Here is a 25016-nt window from a genome sequence, read left to right on the forward strand (position 1 = left end):
GGGATCGATGCCCCGCATCTCCAATTATTATAATATTTATACAATGCCTGTCTATTTTAGGTTTAAAAAAATTTTCTTTAAAAGGTTACGCTTTTGTGACCTTCCATCAGTAAAGGCTTACGTTTTCATTGATTTTAAAAGTGTGGCTAAATTACAATAACGGTTATTATTTGTTATTTAGGGGGCTAGTGGAGGGGTTTCAAAATATCTTTTTTTTATTTTAAGTACACTTTAGAATCCTAAGAACATTTGGTGGAATAAAAAAGATCTTGTTTCCCTGCCGTTACCATTAATAGCGATCGTTGTAACACGATGTTGACCGACTTCTTTTTTCGGAATTTGATGAAATCGACGCGAGCGATCTCTATTTCCAACAAGGCGGTGCGCCGCCTCATGTATCACGTCTAAACGTGGACATATTGCGGACAAAGTTTGACGACTCGTTAATTTTGAGAAATGGCCCAGACAAATGGCCACCAAGAACATGCGATTTATCGCCTCTAGATTATTTTTCTGGGGGTATGTTAAATCACAGCTTTACACCAAACAACCAACAACGCTCGAAGAGGTAGAAGACAGTATTCAGCGCAATATAGCCCAAATTCCAACCGAAATGTTGCACTGGGTCATCGAAAATCGACATAAACAGGTGTAGATGTGCAAACGGAACCGTGGTGGCCATTTGGCCGACATATTAGACACATGACAAAAAAAACAGAACCGTTTTCGACCAAATTTAGGTGTTTTATTTCATTTTAACATCACGTCGTGCCTGTTGGTAGACGCTTTAAGGTAAAGCTTGATTTCCTATACAAGTATTAAGTTGTGTGTATTGTAAGCTTTGGCAGTGTGCTTTACACGTGACCACAATGATCCTCCTTCCAGATTCAAAACAATAACTGTTGAATAATCTGATTCATACATATGTGCATGTATAAAATTTAGATGTAGCAAAACCTAAGTATTAACAAAAATAAACAAGAAAAAAGTTCACTTTAACTGCGCAGAAGCTATAATACCCTTCACAAGCTTTCCTTACGAGACGATTTTGATCGGTTAGTTTGTATGTCAGCTATATGCTGTAATGGTCCCTTAAACAATAATCTTTACCACATTTCGTGAAAATACCATCTAAAAAAAAAAAAGTATTCCATACAGGGACTTGAATTTGATCGCTCAAGTCGTATGGCAGCTATATTATATAGTTGTCAGATGTAAACAGTTTCTTCGAGGTTTGTAGTGATGCCTTGGATAATAAACTCTGCCAAATTTCATACAAGTAAAGATGGTTGTACAAGTAAATGAGATTTCCATATTATGGACTTGAGTTTGACGGTCAGTTGGTATGTCAGCTATATGCTATAGTTGTCCGATATCTGTTATTCATATCGATATCTTAAAAACTGAGGGACTAGTTCACGTGTATACAGACGGATGGACGGACATAGCTAAATCGACTCACCTCGTCATGCTGATCATTTATACATAGTTCCATATTTTATTGGGTCTACGACGTTTCCTTTTTTGTAGAATATATGGAAATCTTGAGTGCTGAAATAGAATAGAAAGCATCATGTTAAATAAAACAACTGAGTTTTGAGTTTTTCATGTTTTTATTGCATTTTTATAGGTTTTTTTACGTTTTTTTACACTTTTAAGTTTTTAACATTTTTTTGTGTAGTTTTTTTTAAGTTAGTTTAATTTTTTTTACTGAATTAAGCCTTTATAAGAATTTGTATTTGTTTGGTTTTTTATTTTTATCTTCGTTTAAATTAATTTATAATTAGAACTATCACTTTTAGGTAAACTTACATACAATAATATTAAAAAATATATATATATGTTTATCTACTATATATATATATATATATGAAGTTATATAAGTTTCCATTTAAACGCAATAGGAATAAAAAGTGTGTATTAAACATTTAAAGAAAAATGTATGTGTATGTAACTAAGGAAGCAAAATATATATTTAAATATGTATACATAGAAAAAAACTCTACAACAAAATCTAACCGTCAGTTAGGTTGTGTGTGTTTTAAGCTTTTCATTTAATTATATTTCCAACTTTTTGGTTTAAATAACTTTTGTTTTCGATATTTTCGCCATATTTTTGGGAAATCAAACGGTACCTGCTGTTGGGTGTGTACAAATATGTGCGTTTTCTTTTATATTAATGCTATATATAATTTATGTCGCACATGTAGCCTGCTGTGTGGGTGGGCGTGGCAGCGGGCAGCCATAAGCCGAGGCACCAAATGCTGCGCGTCACCACAACTAGACCAACACAGCGGCCGTGCTGTGCGGCAGTATTGGCTGTTTTTTTTATTTCATTTGTATTATTTTATATATTCGCATATTTTTTCCGTGTTTGTTGATATTTTGATAATTTTGTGTAGGTCTGACATTTTTAAAGATTTTTTTTTAATATTTTTTTTTTTTTAATTTTTCTTGTGTTTTTATACACAAATTACAGCAATAATAGGTTAATATCTTTTTCACTTCATTTCTACGCACGCTCCCGTTAATTTATTTACAAGAGCAAAATATTTATATATAAATTTATAGCCAAAAAATAAAATAAAATTACTCTAAAAAACGCATTAAAAATTGTTATAATTTAAGTATACATATGTATTTAAAAAAAAACGATAATATTCAAATTACAACGCTAAACTTGTTGTTGTATACATGTATATGTACACAAAAAGTGATTTTTCGTTAATTACAAACGTATTGCAAATATTTGTTGGTTTGTTGCAAACTATAATAAATTATGCCATTTTCATTTGTTTTTTTTTTTTGTTTAACGAAAAACGATTGCTTCTTTGTTTCAAATAATTATACATTTTCTCAGTTTCAGTTTTTGTTATATAGTTAATTCGTTTTGGTAAAAAGTCTCTATATAAGTATATATTTATATTTTTGTATATGTATGTATGTGTTTAGACTTTTTGTTACTTGCTTCATTAGTTTAACTCTTGCTTTTTTTGTTTTTTTTTTTGTTTTGCATTGTTTTGTTTTTGCACTTAAACATATATAAAAAAAAGTATATATTTATTTTCAATTATATTCTTTACTTGATTAATTAGTTATCGTTTAGTAAACTACATATTCTCAGCTCATGACGGTTTATTGATTTAATTAATTTTCGTAATTTTGTTTGGCTACATGTAACGGCTTGTTGCAAAGTTGCATTTAGTTATTTCAGCGTTTTATTTAATAAAATTATTAATATTTAAATTCAGTATTTTTTTTTAGGTTTTAGCGCATAAAAACGCTATCAAATTTTTATTTATTTATATAATTTTTTTTTTTAATTTAATATTTTGTATTTTTTAATTACTTATTTTTTTTTAAATATTTATTCGTTAATTCAAAGTGTAATCAAAAACCAAATGAAAACTTAACATTAGTTAACATATATAGGTATATAGTTTGAAATCGCTTACACAACTAATTAATAAAAAAAAAAGAGTTAATTATGAAATCATTTGAAAAAAAAACAAACACATCGAAAAAAAAAGATGCTCAACCGTTGTATGGCGGGCAGAATGAATGTTATAGACAAGTTAATTTAATTGCAATAATGTGTGGATTTTCTTGCACAATTACGGCAACAGCTACCCACATTACATTTGGAATTTGCGTATTGAGCGATATTTGCAACATACTTTGTTATTTTGTAATTTCTATGAGTTTCAATATAGTGATTTTGAGGTGTGTGTGTGTGTGTCTGTGAAAATGCTATTGTCGGGGCATACACTGTGTAGTAGTAGGCGGCAGTGTAGGTGTTTGTGTCAATGTACATATATAAATGTGGCATGTGGCAACATGTGCATAGTTTACAAAAAATTATAACGGAAAATTCATAACATAATCGTACGGACTTCTGCAATTTGTTGCATTGATGAGTACACTAACATTACTTTACTGGTTACTGGTAACTTATGCATTACACTCAATATCAATATTGAAGAGCTTGTTGCTGTTATTTCTAATTTTTTTTCAACGCATAGGAAATATGTTGCTGCTTTTTGAGTGCAGTGACAACATTTCGAAGTTTTAACCTTCTACAGTTGCAACATTTCGCAGTTGCAACATTTTAGAGCTGCGACATTCTGCAGTTGCAACAAGTTTGAAAGCTTTTTTACATGTTGCATCTTAAGCGCAGTCACTTTTTGTTGTTATTGTTATACTATTTTTCTTGTTTAAATGCTTATGACTCTACAGCTGTCTTGCTTTAAGTTTAGCTAGTTGTTTTTGCAGCTTTAATCAAGTGTGTACATAGTTATTGCGTTTAAACGCTTACAATATTTTAATCTTTTATAAATTTATGTTAATTTACCATACAAATTTATTGTTATTTTTTCGGTTACTGCGCTCTGCATTTAATATCAAGTATCAATCTATATATATAACTGTTATTTACATATACATATTAATATATGGTTAGTTATAGTGTTTTTTGTTTGAAAGTTGTCAACGTCATAAAGCGCTTACTAAATAACATATAATTATATAATATAAATATATAAATTTCATTGGCTTAGCAATGCTTGTATACATTTGTTATGTCTGGCTTTGTCATATTTTGCATTAATTTACATAATTTTTGTAGTTGTATTTTTTAAATAACTTCATTTTTTTTTCAAATTACTTAGCATAAATATTTTTGCATAATATGCATTTTTTGTTCATTAACTTAGCTATTTGCCTTCTGCACGTTCACTTTTTTTTCTAATTCCCTACTACTTCATATATAAGCGATTCCCTTTCTAAAAAAAATTTCTATTAATTTCCGCTATGTAACACAGTGCAGCAGTGCTTTGTGTGCCTTCCACGCGTATTTTTTTTATACTTTTAACTAATTTACCGTTGCAGCTAACTAATTTCGTTGGCACTGTCCACACACACACACACAATTGGCTGCACTGTGTCCGCTGCTTGCTACGCTCTTTACTTGCATCTACTTTTACTTAAAAAAATGTGTTTACCCAAAAGTTGTAGTCCAGCACATAATATATGTATATATAGTATATCCTATTTATATTTACGTGAAATTGATTGCATTTTCTCCAACTCCTCTTGCAGTAGTAATTCTTAATGTTATTCATCAACAATGCATTATTGCTCAATAGTTACCCCATTGGCTTAGCGCAACGGTTTAATGTTGCCTATATATGTTTGTATGTATTTGTGGGTGTATACCTCGTTTGCTTCGTATTCGTTGTGTTTTGGTGAACATCTGTTGAGCTAAAGATTTGCTCGTTACAACCGTTGCATTTAAACCTACTCACTACTCCTCTCAACCATTCACTTATGGAAGTATTTATGAATATATATTCTGGTTTCAACCTCATTCCCTTTGTTTGCCTTTTTTTAATTTGAAAATATCAATGCATATTTGTTTGTTTTCGCTTTTTTCGCATTTTTACAAAAGTCACTTTAGCAAATATATTTCTTTAACGTTATATGTTCGGTTGATTTATATATATATATATATATTGTATATATATATGTATAGTCGTAAAGCGACGCTTTGAACGTCTATGAAATTAGATTTACAATTAATAGTAACATGCATGACAATATAGTTGTAATAGTATATATATATATAATGTGTGGGTTTTTCCATAAATTTTAGCAGAATTTTGAGCATCTTCATAATTTGTTTCATAAATTAAGTTAAAAAGTAAAGAAAAACAAAAACAAAATTCAGGTATATGTAATAGGTTTTAACGTGATTTCTCTTTAAACGTTGCACTCCAACTTGGCCTTGCTTGTATTTGTATTTATTAAGAATGCCAGAGAGCAAAAGCCAATTTTTTGCGCAACCGTCTTGCTAAGGGTTTACTACTTTTATTTGTTATAATTTGATTTGACTTGATATTTCGCTATCATTTGAACTTGTTGCATTCACTTGCATTATTTATTCCGGTGTCTACATATTAGTTTGCCGTTATGCGTCTTCTGTACTAATTTAATATGTGTGTGTGTCGCTTGCAGTCATGAAAATACTCAAAAACTAGAAGAAAATACATACGTTATGCAAAAAAATAGTAATAATTATAATAATAAAGAATAAAATAAGATAAACTATCAGTAGCAAATAAGTGTGTGTGTGTGTTTTTTTTTGTTTTTGTATTCAAGGAAAACCATGCTAATAAAGAATTATTTCTCCGCTGACGTTGCATTCATCCCCGACGCTACGCTTGCCGTTGCGGCTGGCGCAATGACTTTTGTTGCTGTATTATTGTTGACTATCGATTTATTTGATTTGGCTGCCGCCGCCGCCGCATAGTTTTGATGAGTTTCTTTCTTCGTCGCTGTTGTGTTTGCGCCCGACGCATTATTGGAATCCTTGTTTTGTACTTGTTGTTGTTTAGACTTTTGCGCCTGTTGCTGGTGTTGTTGCTGCTGATGCTGTTGCTGTTGTTGGCGGTTTTGCTGTTTGTGCGGTGCCAGACCGGAATTGCTGCCGCCACGACGCAGCTCGTGTGGTGAACTGCCGTAATGATGATGATGGTAATTGTTATTGCGTGACACCACTTGCGGCTTATTTCCTAACGAGCCGCTGCGTACGCGCACATTACCACTGCCGAAGGAGCCGGTGCGGCGTCGGTTGTTGCTGAAGTTGGCATAATTGCCGGCCGGTTGATTATTGTGTTGTTGTTGCTGCTGTTGGTGTTGTTGCTGATATTGTGGCCGATTGCCGACATAGTCGCTGCGATTGCTGATTGTGGTGTTCGGTTTGCGTCCACCGACGCCGACTACCGTTGTGCCATCACTCTCGGAGACGCTGCGTAACCGGTTCAGGTTGCGACCACGACCAAGACTGCCAACACCTTGCAGCATTTCATTGATTTCGGGCTCGACGACACGGAAGTCTTCGATAGTTTTGAATTTTTTCAAATATTCTGCCAATTTTGGCTTCACCGTAAGTTTATCAGCGTTTTTGTAGTATTTGAGGAAAGCCCAGAATTTCTCTAGACCATAGAGTTGACCTACAGGGGAAAAATGTGGGAATAGTTAGTATTGCAAAACCAAAAAGTTAATTCTATCAACTAATATGGTTATTAGTTGTTCAAACAGCGCCTTAATTGAGGCAGTTAGCTAATTCACTTAATTAAACCGCTGTCTGAAAAGCCAATAGCAACTTTTTTAATTTCGTGGCTCTCATTACTCACCAATTTCATAGTCGGCGATTGTCTCGTCCTGGAAGTCCTCATAGACATTTGGTCGGAATTTCTTCTCTAAACCGTACGAAAAGAAACGGAAGAGACACTCTAATCCATAGCGGAAACCGTGGCTGGCATCGTCCAGCGCCAAAGCGCGGAATTCATTGTACATTGTTTTGTTGAAATTTTCACGTAAAAAGAATGACCAGAAACGATACAGTGTGTTCATTTCCTGTGATTGGCCATAGCCTAGACGACGGCGCTCCTTCAGGCAACGTGAATGATATTTGTGGTAAGCTTGTTGTGTGAAATTGTTTTCCTTTAGCAACGAGTGCGAGGGATGTTGGAAGACCGGCAATGATTGTGGCACAGATGAACCATAGGATGAGGTCGTTGGTGAAGTGCCCGCCGACGAACCCATTGAGGTGGTACGTGGACGATGCTCGACCGAGTCGAGCAACCAACCGACATGCGCCTCCACTGGTGGATTCGATGAATGGCGGGTTTTACGTTTGCGTGGTGTACGCGGATCAATTGAATGTGAACTGGGCGCGGCATAGAAGCGTGCACGACGTGATTTCAATGTTGAATTGAGCGTACTATTCAGTGTGGAGTCCTCATCCTCATAGGCTGGCGGCGGTGGTGGCGGTGCCTGTTGTGCGTAGATGCGTTGTCCGCGACCACCACTCATTTTTTCAAAATCTTCTTGTGATATTACATTTACCGTGCGATAAGCTGTGCCCACATTCGATGTGGTCCAGAGATCTTCTTCGTAATTGGCTAAACCATCGTTTATAACATTCTCGAGATCTTGTGTAATTTTCGTGCGTGAATGGTAGTCGGCAGTGCGATCGTAGCCTTCGTGTTTCGGTGCACGTTGTACTTGTGCCACAATCAGCAGTTTATTGATGTCGCGATCAGCAAATTCGTAGTCGGATTCGTCGTCATCAGAGAAATTTTCGGTGAAATTATTTATACGTCCAGATGCTGGGATGGGATCCATAAGCTCTTCGTCGAATTGGAAATCTAGTTCTTCCTTTTCAGTGGCATTTGTGGTGGCGCCAACTGAAGCTGTTGCTGATTGAGGGGTTGGCGGAGAAGCTGTTTTGTTGTTGATAATGGTTGTTGTGGTAGTGGCGTTCGTAGTGTTGTTGGTGTTAATTGCATTTTTGGCATTCGATGTGGCGGAGGAGGCGTTCGAAGTGATCAATGTGTTTGTTGCCGTGTTTGTTTTTGTATCGATTTTGTTTACATTATTATTGTTATTGTTGTTTGGCGTGATCGATGATGATTTCGTAACAGAGGTAGCATTTGTGTTGGATGTTTTAATGTTTTGTTGTAGTTGTTTTTGTGTGGATAGCGATTGTGTGGAGTGTTGTTGATTGGGAGATTTAGTATCTTTTAAAGCATTTGATTTTGAGCGTCTCTTTACCTCTTTCCACATGCCCTCAGAGGCATCGCCCGCCGTCTCGTCGACAACCTCCGCCGCTGTGTTTCCAGTGTTGTCTTTCGGTGCGCCTTGCTCCTCTCTCCTCTTACCGCCACCCTGTTGCACTTTCTGTGGCGTCGACGTCAATTGCGTTTGTGTAGGTGGTGTTGGCATCTTCACGCATTCGGCCAAACCACTTAAGTGATCGGCCAACTGAGCCACAGCACCACTGCCAGTTTCCACCTCAGCCACCTTTTGTGTGAGCGCGCTTATGGCATTCTCCGCATTCACAGCTGGCGTCGGCATTTGCTTCACCTGCTGCAACAACAGCGAGGAGACCAAATTTTGAGAGTTGCGTGGCACTGGCGGTGGCGGGATGCTAGTCAATGGTTTCGTTGCCATAGCTGAGGTAAGTATGGGCGGTAAGGGCACTTCGCTGGGGTACGCCACACCACTAGTGGGCGTTGCCGTAGGCGTGGCAGTCACAATAGGAGTTGCTGCATTCTTATTGTCATCAGCTACAGTTTGTGTGGCCGCAACGCTAACATCATCGCCACCACTGCCGGGCGCAATACTGTTAACGCTGCCAACGCTGGCTGTAGCATTCGCTGGTTGATTAGTCTTTTGTATATCATTATTTACACTTTCTGGTGTTTGGCCAACTGCTGTGTTCACTGCCGCATTTGAAACAGCCACTTGAGCGGCTGGATTAAATGCAATCTCGATCACGTCGCGAATAGGCCATATTGTGGGATTTGTCTTTGTGCGTACTTTGTAGCCTTCGAGAAACTCCAGCTTCTCGGACTCCTTGATGGCGTTAATGAGCAAAGCCACGTCGGTAGTCAGGGCTAAGACGCGATGAAAAGAAGCAATCAATGTGACTGGAATACAACCTTCTGGGTCCATTTTACGACGCAGAAAGAAATCGCCAGTTAAATTCTCTTCGCTGAAGTAGTATTCACTGCAAGTAGAACGTTGGAGAAGATAATTAATGTCAAAGCTAATTTCTATTGTATTTCACATTCAATTTTATAAATTACATAGTGGCTTAAGAAATACTTACACTTGTTTCTTGATCGCATCCTTAACCGCTTGTGCGTCCATTTCAATATAGGCCGCCGGCACTGAGCCGTAATAGTGCGTGCCCATGAGCACAAACGAGGACTGTTCGACACCGGCTGCATCCGCCGGCAAATAGCTTGCGTATTCGCCACTGGTTAACAGATGGCGTGGTATGCGATTTGACGTACGACCTGGTCCCGGTCTTGAGAATCCACCGCGCCCTTGCCGCCCGCCGCGATAGGACGTCCGGAAGCGCCGTTGCGAGCGCGCTGGCCGCTCGTAGTCACGTTCTGCGACGGCACTACTGCGCTCGGTGCCGCTGCCGCTACGCCAGGAATCAATGCGCTCAGTAGGGCGGGAAGTGGGCCGCGCTGGGCGCTCGCCGCTACCGGCACTTGGCGGTGCATGTTGACGCCAATCGCTGCGCTGTTGTTGTTCTGTTGCGCCTCCGACATTGTTGTGATCACCGCCACTGGTGCGTTGCTCTTGATTGTGGTACTGATGTTGCTGCTGGTAATAGCGAGACGAAGTGTTTGGTAAACGTCTAGCGGGGCGTCCAATCGGTTTCGGGCGGCTGGATTTTGCAAGGTCGATTTGCAGAGGTCGCCACTTATGTTTGGGAATCTTCTTATTGATGCCATTTGATCCTGAGCTTGTGTTGATTGCTGCTGTGGCATTTGTGGCAGTAGATCCACTGCTGCCTTCACCGTTGCCTGATTGCGTGCTAGACTTAATGGACTCATTTGGTGTTTGACTTGTTGTTGTAGCTTTATCGCCTGCTGTGGCACTACTGCTTGTTGTTGCTGCTGCTTGATCAGCGTTGCTTTGTGCTGCTGCTGCTGCTACTGTTGCTGCTGCACCTGTGCTAGCGTTATCCTCTTTATTGTTGTTATTTGTTGCGTTTGCAGAACGCTGCTTTTGTTTCGTGGAACGTTTAGATTCGTTATTCGTGGGCTTGCCACCTATTAGCATAGGCCAATCGCCAGCGTTGGTAAAATCGCTTGCCTGCATGAGTGAGAGTTGAAGAGAATTGACGAGTGTAAATTTATTGTAATTTTTGAGGTTATGCAAGGTGGCAGAGAGAATTATGTTTGTGACCTACCTTTTGATTGACTTTCTTGCCTTTATTCACAATCGTAGTCGGTGCTACGTCTGTTGGGGGCACAACTGCAAATGAGAGCAAAAAGTGGAAAGTTAATATAATTTTTTTTATAAATAATACAATTATAGTAAATGTCGTCGATAAAATAGAAAAGCAAACGAAAGCGTTTTCGAAGCAGATATTTTGAGGGTAGGTTGAGTTTAATTGTCAAAATGTATTCGTGTTGGTAAAAGTTTATAGAGTTATAAATTATAACGAATAACAAATATTTAATCTCTCCATTTAACTGAGATAAGTCTTTAGGGAATTTTACAGACAATTTAGAGATTAAAGGTGTACTTGCAATAGTGGTATGATATCAAAGTCAGTTAAGAAAACTAAATTTTATAAATCTTCAGCTACTTAAAAACAATGTGCTTAGCATACATAACCTCACAAATGAAAATATCTAACTTATCTAATGTAAACATACCGTTGGCTGTTCATACTTCTTTTTCACATTTTCTAAAATTTGGTTTTCGCGATAGATAAATTCGCTACGTGATTAATTTTGAAATGGTTTACTATTTATCTAAAAAGCAAAGAACTAAATTTGATTAGACAAAACTATTGCATACATATACATATATGTATGTATGTGTTAAAAAAATAAAGAAAAGTATACTAAAAACATCGACGAATATAATAATAACATATGCCAACGAAAAGTCCGTAGTTCCAAAGCAGGTTGGCCACACAAATGCGAATTTATTAAAACGCAATATAAAGCCGAAAATGGTGAAAGGAAACACGAGGAATAAAAAAAAATTAGTTTGCTTTTGTTGTTATAGCAGCACGATAAAATAAGGTGCATAAAAACGTGGCTAAAAAAGGAAAAGTAGTGAAAAAACGAATAAAGAATTTAAAAAGAGGAGAAGCAGTTCAAAACACGCCACTCCTCATCGGCTCCAGCTTCGTATTGGGTTCGCTTCGAAAACATTCTGGCCGCTACCACACCAACACAAAAACACATTTCCAACTCAACACTTTTGTGTAACAAAAAAAAAAGATGGTACAAAAATATTATATAAAAATATAACAACTGCACTTTACACACACTCACCAATAGTTGTTGTTGCTGCTGCTGCTGCCGCCGGGGCTGCTGCTGTTGAGCTTGACGCTGTTGTTGTGTTTACCTCGTCTTGAGTGGTTGCTGCCTTACTGCTGTCGGTGTTTGGATTGTTGCTTTTATTGCTATCAACAACTGGATTAGTATGCGCCGGAGCAGTCTCTGAATTGTTGGCAACTTTTTGGGGTTGTTGCTGCGTTTGCTGCGGCTGCTGTTGTTTAGGTTGTAAAACACGCTTGTTTTCTAATGGCGACGAACCGGTCGTTTTGGGGCTGGAAGATTGTTTTGATATCTGAAAGAAACAGGGGAAATACGTTGATAAAAACGCGGTTAGATTTTTACGTTTGCCAAAATTCTCTTTAAACATTTTCAATTTTGTTTTTATATCCAGTATATTCAAATGGTAATTAAATGAAAATAGTAATAAGAAAAAAGCAGAGAGAAAATGTGACAAACCAGTATTGTCGAAAAGCGGTTGACAGGATTTTCGTTTGCATTTTATGTAGTAATAGTAGTTAGGAGTTGTTGAATAATGTAAATATTTTTAAGTACTTATTTGTACATATAAAACAAATAAATTGAGGGGCATACTTTTACGTAAGTATTAGCTAAGAAGATTAAATTAACTTGATTAATTTACATCAATTGTTGCCAGCTTTTATTGGCTTCAATTATTAATATTGATGTCAGAAAATAACATACCGATATTTAATTTGTTTTGCTTGATTTTATTTTATTTCTTATTTCGTTACATTTTAAAAATTTTTTTCATTAATATTTTTGTTATATTATTTATTTTTAATTATTGTTTTTTTTTTTTTAATTTATTTTTTTTTATCATTTTATTTTTTATTATTGTTTTTTTTTTAATATCTTTTTTTTTATATTTTTTATTTTATTATTTCTTCCAGTTTTACGTTTTTGCTTAAATAAAACATTTTAGCTAATTGTTATATATAACAATTTTATTATTTTATCGTTATTTTGTAAATTCTAGTTTGCATGATTTTATACATATATTTAATTTATATTCTAAAAACGCCTATCTATACATTAATTTATAATTCAATTTAACTTTTTTTTTCAATTATTTCAATAACCCTCCTTAATTTTTGAGGACTGTGCTTAATTGAGCAACAATTTAGAGCCAAATTTGTTCTGACATCATTTGATTACCGTTGAAGCAAAACATATAATTCAAAATATTATTATATTAACATGGATAATTCGTAAAAAATGTGTTTACGTGCCTTTTGAAACATCGCCACTTCAATTCTTCATTTTCTACATAGCATATATGCTTCTCGCTCAATCACACTACTCTTACAGGAGCAAAAGGTGCGATTTACAGAGCAGGCACATTTTCTAAAAATTGCTTTTCCAACCCAATCAAACCCCCTCTATGCTGTAACATAAATTTTTGCCTACGCCCGGCTCTTACCACACTACAACTACGGGAGCAAAGAGCAAAATAATTACATTTTAAACTACAAAGTATATGTATGTATTTATGTATTGGGACTCTCTGCTCCAAGATAATGCGCAGAAATGCTATGAAACCAGCAAATGAGAAACGAACGCCCAATATTCGGTATGTAGGCAGCTGACATAACCTCAATATGTGTAGAAAATGCTATGATGTACCACACCACATAAATATTATATATGTATGTACGCAAGTGTTTACTTATATTCGATATGATTTTTACAAATTTTCTGCTGGAAAAGTACTCGGACTTGGACAAATAGATGCCGCAGCCAAACGAAGTTGGTGCGTATGCAAGACACGAAGAAAGAACTTCGATTTGCCGCATTGACGTAATTTCAATTGAGGAAAGCATGTTAAAGCATACTGCATAAAACTAAAAATAAGTATAACAAAGATGCGTGGTCTCAAGTGAAATTAATTAAGATTTATTTTCAGTGAAATTGTTGTCAAATGGCATAAGTCAATTTAAACTTTTAAGCTTTATTTGTAGCGAAGCAAAACTTTTTAGGAAATATTTTAATTTTCTTAAAAAATTAGTTAGGTATATGATTTAGTATTTAGAATAAAAATTAAAATCTTCTTGCTATATTTGTCAACCCCTTAAGCTTTTTGAGTATACATATGTCGGTATGTTTTTGTATATCGCACTATTTTGGTGTTGGTTCCACGACATTCATATTGAAATTTACCTCTTCTATATGAGTTTGTTTTGCGCTGCTTCTTTCCGCTACCGACTCGCTATTGATTTATGCAAAAGTCGCAGTTTTTCTTTAAAAGCACTTAAAATTTTATATTCACTGTATTTTTTTTTTGTAATTTGGAACTTGGCACCTCAATAACAGTACAGATATAGTATTTTATAGCTTTTCTTGTGCTTTCGAGTTTTCAGTTCACAGTCTGCTATCAATTTTTGATAACGATGGCATATAGCAATAAATATCACTTTTTTATTTTTTCTGTTTGTTCTTTAAACACTGCTATCTAATTACCAGAGTAGCGCTAGAGTGCAATAAGTTTAACAGTTTATGTGATTTGAGCACTTTTATGATTTCACTGCAGAATCCTCACAAGAATGTGACAATGTTTCTGCTTTATGTTTGTGTGTCTCTCACTAATTAAATAATAATAAATTTGATTCAAATCAAAGTTCACTTTAGATGTTGAGGAAAAGAGTTTTGCACTTTTCAGATATTTTTAGATTTAAAATTTTTTGGATTTCTCTACCGAGACGTCTGACTTGTTCAATGGTTGAAGAAGTTCTGACTTGTAGGCGAGTCGCGCGATCGCTGAAAACGACTTCACCAACGGCGTCTACGTGAGCGACGAGCGATAGCCCAACAAAGCGTGTACAGAAGAGCAAGCAAACAACCACACAAAACAGCGATGGCAGCAATAAAACAACAAACAGCAAAACAATGCACACACATACATACATATTTATATAGGTAAGTTATTTGGTGACTAAACAGTTGGCTGCCTGCCTCGCATTGCTGCTGCTGCTGGACGGGTGCATGCTGACAGTGCATGTGCAGGGCCACAACAACAACAACTACAATAACGTCAGCTCCACTTGGAACGATAAATACGTTTGTAGTATTTTTGTTTTCCAGAACAACTCACGTAGGCCAAGTGTGTAGTGCGGAGGGGAAAGCGGATATGTGCAACAAATATTTATTTGGCTTTCCCCCACCAGGGGGAATACGGGGTTCCCTGATAAGTCTTTTGTTAAGCGAAGGACGCCGAACTTATAGGTTAAGCAAATTCAGATATTTCAGATTTTGAACAAAAGATAAACAATTATTGTGATACAAACATAGAAAAGTTAAACAATTTTTATTTCAAGTTTTGGGTTAAGATATTTCTCCTATCAGACCACTATCGTGAGAGATGATTAAACAGAACCTTATACATTTGGTGTTTTGTCTGACACCTAATGAAAACCATCAATATCCAACATCGTAGCCTATATTGACGTTTGCCATAGGAAACATTTTTCCAATTTTCGGCTGATTTCGCTATTTCACCACGACAATATGGTCCAGGTGACACGTTCTCACGTTACACAGTATTCCTTAAAATCGTTTGAGGAAACGTCAACAACAACGTAGTACATGTGATCGGAAGAGATCCCAATTTATTTTTCCTTATTTATATTATTCCACCATGACAATTTGTACACCAACAGAATTCTGGAATGTTAATCATAAAAAATATTTCTGTCATTTGGATTGCCCTCTAGTGGATCCGAAGAGCATTTTAGGTAAATTCAGGTCGGAAAAGCTGTAAGGAACTCCTTTAAATTGATTTTTGGCACGAAATTTGCTCATGCCACGTAATGCTCCTCTGGAAATCAAACAAAACAAATGTGTACACGTGGCACCCAAATAATCTGTTACCAGCGGACCCAGAAATAATGAACATTTTTCGAACACAGACTGGAGAATTCAGATGGAAATAAATTAAAACAGCTTGTTTTGTCAATTGAGTGCTATACAACAATGTTTTCTAATGGTTTTCAAGAAAGATTGGACCCATAACTATAAAAAGGTCTATGTTTAAGCCGCCAACCAAGCTGTTTGAATGGAAATTAATTTTGCAGAAGTTTACCAATCGAAAATACTTATAGATACCATGCAAATCTCAGAAAGTTCGAGAATGATTTATGTTCATTTGGTGCAGTACAAAAAAAAAGTTACTGCAGTCGCTTATATGTACAAAATGAAGTCATCCGACGAGTCACCAGAGAAAATGACTTCGAAAAAATTGATGTTTGACGAGAACTGTATGTGTATAAACCGTGTAGAGTTGGAGTTCAAGATTTGTTTGTGCTACTTCACCATAAGATGAGAAATGTTTGGAGACTCGGAGCGACAGACTTCAAAACCTACCTGAATTCGAGTCGAATGGCCTGGTGGTTGCTGATGACTACAACTGCATACATACACATATATCTGGTGATTGAGCAACCACCCGGCGCGCGCGCATAACGAAATATAAGCCAAAAACAAACAGCTGTAAACAGAAAAGCGAGACAAAAACAAGTAAGACGGAAAAACACCAATGGTGACTGGGGAAAGCGGATACACATAAGTATGAAGGTATAACATGGAAACATTGTTGTAAAATCGAACGAAGGAACCAAGCAAAACAACATAAGCAACAAAAAATAAACACGATGTATGCGCAAGTTGGCACGTAGACCACTAGCTACGGAGCGCCTTGAGAGATGCAGTGCGTCGGGTGTAACGCACCCATGAAAAACTAAACTGGCGCACAAGTGAAGGTAAATGTTAGAAATCTAAAGCAAATAATTCTAATTAAGAACACTTTTTTAAAATACATACATACATATGTGGCATGTGGCATTATCAAATGCGCTACGAAAGTATCGAGCAAAATAAACCACATACAAAGAGACCATTAAGCTTATAGACCTAAATGTTTACCAACAAAAAGAAGAATATAAATAAAAATTCCAAACAAGATAAGCTGTCAGCGGTGCCATTGCGCGTCCTTCGAAGCTGCTTATCAGTCGAGCAAGCCACGAGTTTCGAGTGCGCCTACTTCAGCCGCAACATGACACGTGTAGCTGTTGTTGTTAGCACGTAACCGAGTAAGAGTGCAATTCGAAAGTACATTTCGGAAGCTTTAGAAACGCGTTACAGCTCATGTAATGCAAGAAAAAAGCTTACAAGCTGCGTAACTATTGATCACAAGCGGCGACCACGTAATGTTCGTATGTAATTGGGCTTGGTAGAGCTGGTCAAACGAGGTCGGTCATTAAACTTTACGCCAAATGGCGACAATTTGTGCATATATGAGTAGTACAAAAGCCGTAAGTGGCGTAGTAGTGGAAATGCAGTTGCATAAAATCTAATAAACAGTTAAAAAGATTAGTTAGAGGTAGACAAGTATATAGAAAAGCAGGTGTGTATGTGGTATAAGTATGTAAGCTATGGAATGGCAGACGTGCCACGCGGCCAGTCCTGCTTCGAAGCTAGCATATGTACATATCTGTTAGAACATTGTTCTCAGTAGCAGTACATACATATGTATGAGCATTATTTAAACTGGTAGTTCAATTGTAAACAAGGTCACTAAAATATTTATATTTTTTATTTTTCGAGACGATAATATAGACAAATTCACTTGACTATTTGAAGCCGCAAAATTTATTGATTTTTATTTTATTGACTGCTGTTGTGGTTGTTGTTTGTGTTCTAAATTGGCATAAAGTTCTTAAGTACTTATGACAAAATTTAAAATTCTACATTTTTGATAGAAAGGGAGAGCGAGAGAGCAAGAAGGGAGAGCGAGAGTGTGGAAAAATCATATCGAATTTCTAATGCAGTTAAAAATAGTCGTAATTTTTGTAGTAAACAAACCTTGAAGTTGTTTATTACTCCACAAAATGGCGCATGTTCATTTAGTTAAATATAGAAAAAAAAATTAGGAAACTGGTTTTAGCATTATAAAGAATTATGCGCAAATTGCACATTATTAGAGATTAAATGGCGATTATATATATATATAAAACTATACATGTTTACGTTAAGTGACGAGTAAAAGTCAAAGTTGTATGATGTGCAATATATATATGTACATATGGGAGGGTTACAACAACAATAAGCATATACATACATATGGATGTATGTATGTATATATATGTATATTGATTTTTTCCTTTACAATGTTGTGTCTTATTGTATAACTTATAGGCACATCTCTGCCATATTTGCACATATTTATATAATATAGAATTTTTGAGTACCCATATATATATATATTTAGGGCACAACAACAATTACCCGAAAGAATGTAAAAACTACTGTCTGATAAGATTACTTGTGTAACTTAGAAAATTTAAAAAAAAACGACAACAACAAAAACAATATAAAAAAAATTTCCAAGGAAACTGTAATATAAAGAAACATCCAACCTTACCTTATCGCTGTGATCGTACGATCGCTTACTATTTACAGGCAAATAACACTAAACAAGCGCTATATTTAGCACGACGCCTTATCTTGCTGGAAATTAGTATAGAACTTTGCAAGCAAATTAGTTCCCGAAGCCCTTTTGACATATATATTATATAAAACTATATACATGTCATGTATGTACAAATGTAGCTATAGAAATTTATATAAATTACAATTGGAATTGCTTTGTAAGCAGCAATTGTGGGCGAGGCGAACTTGTTCATGCTCAATCAAGCTAAAAATAGCTCGCGATTGAAAATTTTCCACTATTTGCAATAGAAAAAGACAAGTATTTTAATGAGATTGCATATACATATATATATATATATATATATATGATTGCGTTTATATAAGATAACATTTGAATTGAAATTATGAAAGCTTGAGAGCTGTCTTCAATAATCATTCATTAATAAATGCATTGTTAACGCTTTATGGCGCTTGCTTATGGAAGTTGCGGGCGGAAATGCGGTATTATTTAAATATTTTAATCAGTTTTAATTAACAATAAGCTTGAGAGATTCTAAAAATATATGGAAAACATGTGCGCTTCAATTGTAGTTGTTGTATGAGAGGCAGGCAGTCGCTGCTACTTGAGGAATAAAGCATGAATAAAATAATTAAAAAAGAAGAAAAAAATAACACAAAAAAATATAATAAACAAATAGAAATTAATAAAATAATAAAATTGCATTTAAACTATAAATAAGATACAAATTTATATATCTCATTTTCAATGATATCAAAAAAAAACAAATACAACAAGTTTTACAATATCAAATCATATGTACAAAAAATTTGAAAAAAAATTTTAAAATTGATATGATTAAAAATTATAACATTAAAGCGAATAAACTAAACAAGCAAACAAATAGTAATAATAAAAATAGAATGAAAATATAAAAATATATTATATTAATAATAGTTTATATATAAAAATTAAAAAAATAATGATAAGATGTAATATAAAAAGTAAAAATAATAATAAAAATCATGAGAAATATCAAATAAAATAGATAAAGCAATTATAAATGAAACTGCCAGTAAATTTTATAATATATTCGACAGTTTTTCTTTTAAACAATTTCAAATTTAAACAAATTTCTAGATAAACAGAGAATATTTTAATGTCAGCCAGCTAAGTAACAAACAAGAAATAACGCTAACTTCGGCTGCATCGAAGCTATAATACCCTTCACAAATACCGAGCAGCTTCTTGGTTAGAAAAAGACGTGTGCAAAAATTCCAGATCGATATCCCAAAAACTAAGGAACTAGTTCGCGTATATACAGACAGATGGACAGGCGACCATGGCTAAATCGACTCAGCTCATCATGCTGATAATTTATATGTATATTTTATAGGGTGTTAATTCGAAAATTAATCAAAGAAACTCCCATATAGAAACAATGATTATTTGCCAACTATAATTCTGAGATAAGATCAGTTTAGAGCCCACAAAAAGACCTAACTTTCAAGACGATAAAGTGTAATTTAAGTTAAAAAAATTGGACTCTTCGAAAACCTTAGTCTGACCTAATCTCTAAAGGAAAAAATAGGGAACATAGGCCCGAAAACTTACAGAAAGCTAGTACAATTTATGCCAAAAATAATATTAGACAAATGTATTTCCTTCCTCAAAAATGTATTGTTATCTCTTATTTATTCAAAATTAATAAATTCTAATTTAAATTTTTTTAAATATGACAAAAATTTAACAGAAAATATGTTGAACTTGCGCCATAAAACTATATTGCCTAACTTCAAATTGTACGAGTACGAGTCACGTGTTCTACTTGGTCACTTATATACCGAATCTTCTCTGTACATTTGTAACTACTAGGCATCTTTATCATTATTTACTTCATATACATATTTCATATTTCTGTTTGTTTTAAGGTGATAAGATAGGAGAGATAACATTTTTCAAAAAGATAAAGAGTAATAAAAACTAACAATAATACAGTATAGAGTGCATGTTTAAATAGCGTCCAAGCAGTTTGTGGCACCACTCGTATCCGACTAAAATTTGGTTCAATTTAATGACAATTTGAAGTGACCACTTGCGGGCGAGTAGAACATAATGTAGCATATTTGGCATATCAGGAACTACACACATGCATACATACATTTGAGCATTTACAAATTTAGATCATGCGATACTGATTGTGGTTAGTCAGTCTAATTTGATTGTTTCAATTTAAATAAATCGTACACTCAAATTACTCTATGATTCGCTTAAGCGGTTAGCTGCCGTTCACGTGCCCAGAACGTGACAGTTGACGCAAATGAATAAATTCACACCAACTACCTAATAGATAGATTATAAAAAGTGGGAACATATGGAATGAATAAATATGTACATTTATATAAATGAAAATTATCGCACTTTTTTATGGGAAATATTATTACTTGCCCTAATCATCTCTCTCGTGGGCATGATAACGGTTGTTGAAGCGAAATATTGCACGTACGTATGCGTTTAATAATATTCTCTATCGAATTTCATATAGAACATAATGATAAGAAAGCAACAAATATTATAATAAAATTATAGCAATCATTCAATTTTGGTAATTATGACTGCACCGATGACGCACAGAATATTCAAATGAGAGAACATAATAAAAACCAAAAAAATATAAAGGAATTGCATGCTACACAACGCCGAATAAATACTAAGAACTAAAAATTTAATTCTAGAAAATTAATATACTGTAATTGCGTTTGCCGCCGAACGCCTGGCTTTTCGCAATTGCGATGATCTCAACCAATTTCGCCTGTATAGGGTGTAACAACAACGCACACTGACCTCGATTGTTTGGGAAAACTGCGACATTCTAACGAAAATCAATAGCCCAACCGGCTGCCAAGTGACATACATACATATACACATACATACATATATGTATAAGTCAGCATGTGTCAGCACCATATTAGCTGTTGTCCTAGTCCACATCGTGTAAGCGCTGCAGCTCCACCCCCTGGTGAAGGTGATACTATTATTGTGGCTTGTGGCATAAAAGTGAAAGTGAATCGCTCTATTTAGCATGCTAATTGTTGTTGTAGCATTGTGTGCTTACAGATATTTTCAATGGCCTCAAAAGAGTTTCTTGGCATAGCTTGTGGGGCCTTTTAATACAGTCAAGTCATTATGTGCATCTAGTATTATATACTTAATGTTAAAGGGTTCAAAATGACCGTTTATGGATAAGGGTTAGGGTGCTTATGACTAATATCAAGATAAACGTGAATCGATAAGTAGACGAAGCTTCTTAAGAGCAAATTGATGATTCATACAAAAGTCTTTTTCGAGTATATTAAGCTATATTTTCTCGTTCACGCGATAAAATTGTAATATATATTAACTTTTTGGAAAAATAAAGAAAAATATTTTAATAAAGCGCATTTAATTTTTAACTCGGTAAGGTGTTATCAAATCTATATCAAAAATAAGTGATAGCTCCAGGAAGGAATATATTTAAATAATAAGTATGGCACAATTTGGAGTTAAATAGCATTAAAAGTCCCCCCACTCAAAGAGCACTTGGCCGAAGAGAGTGAAACACATTCTACAAAATAAAAATTATAATATGGTCACATAGAAGTTTGTCGACCGAAAACTTTTGAATAAATACGAATCTTCCATAAACAGCGCAATTATCCTCTCGCCCTCGAAAAGCTATTATGGTTACCTGATCATATTATCAGATATTTAAGCAATTTCTTAAACCGAAAGTTTTATTCCTTTGAACTTATAATAAAAAGTTCTCACACATATCAATAAGATCATTAAGTACATCAACGGCTTAGATCGAAAACAAGCTTTAAAAAGTTTAATCAGGAAGCTTCAGGAAGCTTCAGAAAACTCGAATGTGAAGAAAATGTCGAAATCAAAGCTCGATTATCCCAAAAACAGAAACAGTCAGATGAAAAAGTGCCAAAAAAATTGCCAACTTTGGTGAAATAGGTTTTTAACGCAATGCTATCTTCAACTGAGGTGGTATCTTGTATCGGGAGTTTTTCCAGAAGATCTTTCGGTCAGCAATAAAATTGCACCTTGACGTCAATCATACTTTGCTTAAAGCTGAACAAAGGAAATGAACAAATATTGTTAATGCTTCGAGATATTTTTGATTAAAAACAGCAATGTTACTTAGGGTCTTAGAGAGAAAACCGGGAAGTGGGCCCCCTGACCCATCAATTTATTGATATTATATACATTATAAATTGTTGTAAAGCACCGTGGCCCCTGAGAACTCCGGACCCGGAAAGCATTGACCCCGATCTGAACCATCTCTTGTTCATTGATCTAACTCTGGCCTCATATATACCGGACTTAGCGTTAAAACACATTTCCTGTTGTTAAAATCAAAAATATCAGCTAATAACAAATAATAAATAGTTTTAACCCAATTCTGGTAAAAAAATAATAATTATGGCGGGCAAGGACGTGATCCCTTAATAAATCTTATCAAACCAATTGCAATATAAATTATGGGTATGGGTTGCATCACTGTCCTCTCTGGAGGTATAAGCCCACAATTAATTTGAAAACAAGTTACACAGCTGATCAGTTAATTTGAAAAGTGTCGCCTATATCGTGATACTTTATCTATTTCACCTCTATTTTAATAATTATAATTATTTATTTATCAGCATACAAATCTATAATTAATATTTGGTAAATGCTTGCCTTCTTGTTGGCTCCTTTTCAGTTTTAGCGGAATTGAATGCACGTTTCGCCGATAATTAAGATTCCACGTGCGTGCGCTTTATAATATTTAATGTAAATACTTGTCGTGACTAAATTCTTTTGAATTAAATTCAACAGTTCAATAACTAAAGCTTTGCACAATCTTCAAATTGGCAATTAAATTGCGTCAAGGGTCTTTTATTTTTGTAAACAATTTACAATTGTGTAGGATTCTTTTGCACTCTATGCAAACTTTGACTTTTTGTAAGTTGGTAACTTTTTGCACTTGTTTAGCTTTTGAATGCTAGAAAGATACTGAGCATAACACAATGCAGGGCTAGAATTTAAAAACGATTCGCCTATGGGATACGAACTACACACATGTATGCACATAGAAATGCAAAGTATGTAAATATGTAAGTGAAACAATAAAAAGAGAAATGCGAATGCGCTCACATAAGCAGATTGTACAGTATTGGCAAAAACATACATACAGTGCATCGCAAAAATAAGTATGCAGTGTGTTTTTCTGTTTTGTCATGCGAAAAAAAGCCTTAAAACTAATATTATTAACCAATTTTTTTTATATTTTCAATTATTTCATATTTTTATTAATCCAATAATAAAAAAAAAAACCAAACTTAAAGTAATGATTTTTCAAACCACAGAAAAGAATGTTCTAATAGCTTAAAAATACGTCACCAAAGTATGTATGCACTAAAAATAAATTGCGAAAAAAAATGTTAACGGGTTTATTTTTGAGCTTTGATGGACGGTTAATATTTCGTTGGGTAACCTTTGGATTTTTTAATTGCACTCAACCTGGATGGCATGGACTTTACCAGCTTTTGGGTCACTGAAGTGGAATCTTGCTCCACTTGCATCGTTTAACGCAGCTTTCAAAGATTCTTGGCTGGTTATTTGGTGTCTTCTGATTTTTCTTTCTTAATAATCCCACAAATGCTCGGTAGGATTGACATCAGGAGATTTGGCTAGTGTTTTTAATTGTTTGGGTGTCTTGTAAAGAAGCCATTCCTTAACAATGCCAGCGGTGTGTTTTGGATCATTGTCGTGTTGGAAGACAAAAGATCCTTCAAGTCCCAATCTAGCCGCACTTTCGTTCAAATTTGCTTTTAAAATGTTAAGGTAATCATATTTGTTCATTGTATGCTCAATGAACACAAGATTACCTACTCCAGATGCTACCACACATCCCCACACCATGAGCGACCCACCACCATGTTTTACCGTGGTTCAAGCGCAGTATTCGCTTTTCTCCAAACTTTTTCATGTCCATCCGAGCCAAAAATATTGTATTTACTTTCGTCTGAGAAAATAACAGAATTCCAGAAAAGTTCGTCTTTATTTTCGTGGACTTTCACAAACTTCAATCCTTTTTGTCTGTTAGTGTTGTCCAGATCTTTCCTTATTTTTTGTATGGTCATCCTTTTTATATTTTTCAATTTTTTTTTTTTAAATAATTGAACTACTTTTATTTATTATTTTTCCAATTTGCCTCTGACTTTTTTGTTCTTTATGTAGTTTTATTATAACACGTTCCCTTTCTTCCGCGCGGCGCCATGATCAAAATAAATCAAAAATAAATTACGGCTAAAATTTTATTAAAATTTGTAAATCTTCATATCTTAAACAAAAAAAAACTATTTAATGACTTTGAAGCGAACAAATACTATGTCCCAGTCGAAAACATACTGAAATGGTAAATTGCATACATATTTATGTGACGTCATTTTTGGTTTTTACTGAGAAAATCAAACGGTTCTTAATAACGGGAAATGTGAATGACATCGATCACTCATACTCCAGAAGGCGATGTTATGTGTAATTGTTATTGTAAAAAACACGCATTTTTATTTTTATTTGGCAATTGATATGACTTTTTTTACGCACATACATAGTGCATACTTATTTTTGTGATACACTGTATATAAACAGTAGAACCG

The 25016-nt window shown here is 34.8% G+C and overlaps 1 protein-coding gene across 4 annotated transcripts in view; it reads right to left on the bottom strand.

Annotated features, from left to right (window-relative positions):
• Positions 1 to 2785: 2785 nt before the first annotated feature.
• Positions 2786 to 25016, bottom strand: part of larp (La related protein) — a 43639-nt gene continuing 21408 nt past the window's right edge. For all 4 annotated transcript variants that reach the window (XM_014231194.3, XM_014231196.3, XM_070105506.1 and 1 more), the window contains 5 exons: positions 11880 to 12177; positions 10778 to 10842; positions 9677 to 10680; positions 7194 to 9574; positions 2786 to 7010 (listed from right to left, as the gene is read on the bottom strand). In XM_014231194.3, coding sequence (XP_014086669.2) covers positions 6178 to 7010; positions 7194 to 9574; positions 9677 to 10680; positions 10778 to 10842; positions 11880 to 12177 — 4581 coding nt within the window. In that variant the 3' untranslated portion in view covers positions 2786 to 6177. The remainder of the gene's footprint in view (positions 7011 to 7193; positions 9575 to 9676; positions 10681 to 10777; positions 10843 to 11879; positions 12178 to 25016) is intronic.

This window comes from Bactrocera oleae, chromosome 2 (genome assembly GCF_042242935.1).
Source record: "Bactrocera oleae isolate idBacOlea1 chromosome 2, idBacOlea1, whole genome shotgun sequence".
NCBI classification, from domain to species: domain Eukaryota; kingdom Metazoa; phylum Arthropoda; class Insecta; order Diptera; family Tephritidae; genus Bactrocera; species Bactrocera oleae.